The 4,650-nt window shown below is 30.8% G+C and overlaps 1 protein-coding gene across 1 annotated transcript; it reads left to right on the forward strand.

Moving 5' to 3' along the window:
- Positions 2,843-4,211, forward strand: LOC107638204 (zinc finger protein 6). The gene has a single exon (XM_016341373.2). It carries the CDS (start codon positions 3,317-3,319, stop codon positions 4,100-4,102), a length of 786 nt encoding a protein of 261 aa, XP_016196859.1. The 5' UTR covers positions 2,843-3,316; the 3' UTR covers positions 4,103-4,211.

Consider the following 4,650-nt stretch of genomic DNA (forward strand, 5'->3'; position numbering starts at 1 on the left):
ATAACTAATTTTAGTGGTTAATTTTAATAATGTACAAGTAATATTTCTGTATAACAATAGTTATATTAAGATAAATGTCATAAAACTATTATCTTCTTTTTTTAATCACCGAAAAATGATTATAACTAAGTTTACGCTGAATCAACCAATGGTGGATGAAAAATGTGAATCCACACATTATTTCACATTATATGTATATGCAATTATGCAAACATTCGCAATGAAACTATTTTATAGTTGGACATATTCATTGAATTTAATTTCTCTATGAGCTGAGGTATATAAATAATGCGGTGAGAAGGGATAATAATAAGAGGAGGGGACAAAAATTAAACATATATAGCAAAACAATTGCATAACGTTTTAATTGTAAGAGGTGTATGTGATCATTTTATATAGTTATATTACCTCAATAATTGATATTCCATCAATTTGCTTCTCCATGATGAACACCTTCATATACTTTCTCTACGTACATTCACTTGATCTGGACTTCGCAACACTTTAATTTTTTTTTTCCACCTCAATTTGAAAGCTCCATCACTTAGTAGATAATCCAAAATCTATATAAGACAAATGTGAAAGATTAATTTTCCATTGTACTCCTACAGAACATACAAGCGCCGCTCAGCTATTATTATAATAAATAACAATTAATCAAGGATTTAACTAACTTGTATTTTACAGATATATTTTGAAAATATAATAATAAAATTTTTAAATATTTTTACGTATTTAATGTAATAAAAATATGAAAAAATTTATTTTTATAAATTATTTTTTGATGATAAGTTATTCCCTCTCTGATGTATCATATTTTAATTGGGTGTTTATTTTAACTTGAGTTACTTTAATCTCATGAGAGTTAATAATATCTTGGAAGACGGTGACGATCTGACAGACGAAGAAAATGGAACACCCAATAAAACGGTAATACTTAAGAGGCACAACGACGATGACAAAAGAGTGGGGAGGAGTAATTGGGAAGAGAAAACAAGACACCAATGAGACGGTGATGCTTGGGAGGCGTAACGACGACGATGAAAGAGTACAATGCGGTGGAATAAATGTAATTAAAGAGAGTTGGAGTACCTTTTCTGAAAGAATGATTTGGGAAGAGAAAATAAGACACCCAATGAGATTGTGATGCTTGGGAGGCGCAACGACGACGAATGAGTAGAGAATGTATAAAAGAAACATCCAATTAAAATATAACACATCAGAGAGGTAACTTACATATTACTTTAGAGATGGTAGAATAGCATTCACCTTTAATTTATGTCTGTAAAATACAAGTTAACAAAATTTATAGATTAATAATAATAACAATAGTGCTAACGAATTATAACTCAAATAGCATAATCTTCCTTCTTTATTTAAAAATATCGAATTCGAGTCTCACCCTTAACTTTAGAAAAAAAAAAAAAAGAAGCAATAGTTGCATAGCATGTGTTATGCTAATTATGTGTTCTTATACCATGTTAATATATATGCATGATTTGTTGTCAATTGAGGAAAAATTAAAGAAAAGTTTCTCATCTCAATCACTCAATATATATATAATTGTGATCACGTGCAACATTAGTTCCATGTTATACATGATCTAGTACACAATTCTATTGAGCATGTGGAATGCTGATGAGATGATCCTAATACATTGAACCCAAGTGGTGGAAGTTAGTAAGATTCGTATAGATTTTGTCTTAATAATTAATGGCGAACTCAACGTCAATCACGCAAACATGCTTGAGAATTGAGATAGCTACCAATTCACCACACGTCATTGTGTGGACCTTCAATCCACATAAACTTATTAGAGCATGGTCATTTCAATAATCTATATATAACTCCCTTCTCTCTCAATGTTTGACTTAATTCCTCACTTATTAACCATGATTAGGTAGTACTTAATATCTCTAACATGGTTTTTCATCTTGTGAACTATTCTTTTACTTGTCACAAATCGTCACAAATAAGTTTTTATCTAATACAAACAATTAATCATTTAAGAGTAATATAATATTATATTATCAGTAAATATTATTATTTTTTATCAATAATTAATTAGTAATAATTTATATTTATATTTATCGAAATTTTACACACAATACCAAGAGTTATATATATGTTGCAATATATTATATCACACGCCAGCTAGGATTTCATGTATTTAAGCTAATATTATACAAAACCCCCCACTTTATCTAATTGAGCTGATCTATTATTTTGGCCCAATAATTCAGAGATGATAATATATATTATTATATATACACATATGTTCTTCAGCTAGATTACAAACGTATCTAGCATTTTAAACCAAAGAAGCAGATACCCTTTTGTTTTATCTGTAAACCGCCCTCAGTTATAATTAGACTTATATTTATTTTTCTAGTATTCCCTTGGTTTTATACCAATGACCAATTTTAGGACTTCATTGTAAGATTGAGCTTCTCTTCTTTCTGCTAAAATCCAAAAGAAATTAAAATCAAAAGCAAGACATACAATTTGTATCTTTTTAAGAAATTAAATCTAAGGTATCATGATGCACTTAAACTTATTCATCAGTTATGTGTTTTATATAAACCTAATTAATAACATAATAATAAACATTATAGCTACAGTATGTGTTCCCACAACTCAAAATCATCATTGAAAAATACCAAAACGAACTACTAAAATATCGTTTTCAAAATTTTTATTTTAGAATGACACATTAAATTATTAATTTTTAAGTTGATTTTTTTCCGCTCTTTTGATCATCGTCCAACCATTCCTCCTTGCACATTATTAAATAAAATTCTAAAAAATCAACTTGAGTTAATCGAATAATCACCTTGTTCGTTCGCTTAAGCAAGTGTCGGATGTTCGAATTCCTCCTTGTGCATGCAACAATCTATTAACCAGCAGCAGACCTTTAAATAGAGATCCGATCCGCAACGAATTAATCTTTAACCTGTCGAGTTGGGAGATATCGTGAACAATAAAAAAAATTGAAAAACAAAATGCAATAATATTAAGGTACACTTTGCTTCTCTCCATTATTAAACAAAATCTGATACCTTTTTTTATTTCTTCTCCCCTTTATTTTGAATTTTCCCAACAAACTCTAGTTTAGCTTTCATATGATTATGTTTTCCTGTTTCCTAGCATGCTTTTCAAACTGTTCTTTTATAAAGACCACCACACCCAACAGCTACTTTCTATATACCTCAATCACACACACACACATATTCACTAAATCACATAAACTTTGGTGCATATCTATCTTTTTGCTTGGTAGCTTTAATTAATTTCTCTCTTTCTTCATTGATCATATATGGCTGAAGTTGTTGAATACCATGCAAATTCCAACACAAACACCCCTACCACCCCACCATCTTTGAAGCTCTTTGGCATCAACATTCATCACAAGATCTCAAATAAAGATCAAAACACTACTACTACTACTACTCATAAAAAAGAACAACCATGTTTGATGAATCAATCACCATCACCACCACAGAAATCTGAACAAGATAATTGTTCTTTTGATGACCCTTTTAATAACTCATCACCATCATCATCAAGGGATGCAAGAAAATATGAGTGCCAGTATTGTTGTAGAGAGTTTGCAAATTCACAAGCACTTGGTGGGCACCAAAATGCACACAAGAAAGAGAGGCAGCTCCTGAAACGTGCTCAAATGCAAGCTGCACGTGGCTTTGTTGCTTCACACTTTCAAAGCACAATCATGTCATCATCACAGGTGCCACATCTTCTAGCTGTTGGTGGTGGTGCCGGTGTGCCGCCGCCACAACCTTCTTCTCAGGCATCTTCATGGTTCTATTATACAAGTGGTGGTGGCACACCCACCAGCTTTGGTGATAATGCATACCATTCAGGAGGAGCCATGGCTCCCCCTGTAAGTCGTGTCTATGGTGGTGGTGGTGACGACGAAATCTACTTTGAAGAATCTCACATGATCACAACAAATTTGTTACACCACCACCGTTACCAATATCTGTCAAGATTTGATAGTCTTGACAGTAATGGTAACCGTGGTGGTGGTCAACTTAATAGTACTGAACAAGGATTAAGATTGAATTTGCATCTTAGTTTATAATCTGTGAGTTGAAAATTTTAACGTTAATCTCCAACATGATGTAGTATATAGATTCTCTCATGTATGTACATTTTCGTTAAGTAATAAATTATGATAAATTTTTGCTGCATTTTTTAATATCAAACATGAAATACTAGTTTCTATATGAATTATTCTTCCATTTCGAACTAAAGGCATAATTGATGGTTGATTTGTCATTTGCTTTGCTTGCATTTGCAAACTACTATAGGAAAAAAAGAAGCCATAGATGCTTTTTGAAAGTGAACTCATTTCCATAACTAAAAGTCAACTCTTTTAAGGCTAATAATTTTGAGACAGAAAAAATAGAAAAGTTAGACATAATCACACAAAGAAACATTCTCTTGTGAAATTGATTACTTGTACTCCCTTAGTTTTTTATGCCGACATAAATAAATATTCTATATTGAATAATTAAAGAAAAAAGAGTATATGCATTTAAATATGAAATATACTAGAGAATTAGCTCTAATAATTTGATTTTTTTAATCTAATTATTGATTTTTATTATTATTTTTTATTATTGGAGT

Source organism: Arachis ipaensis, chromosome B04 (assembly GCF_000816755.2).
Source record: "Arachis ipaensis cultivar K30076 chromosome B04, Araip1.1, whole genome shotgun sequence".
NCBI classification, from domain to species: Eukaryota; Viridiplantae; Streptophyta; class Magnoliopsida; order Fabales; family Fabaceae; genus Arachis; species Arachis ipaensis.

Bases quoted from the DNA above. Each gene is read 5' to 3' on its own strand.
- LOC107638204 (XM_016341373.2), top strand. From the start codon at position 3,317: ATGGCTGAAGTTGTTGAATACCATGCAAATTCCAACACAAACACCCCT.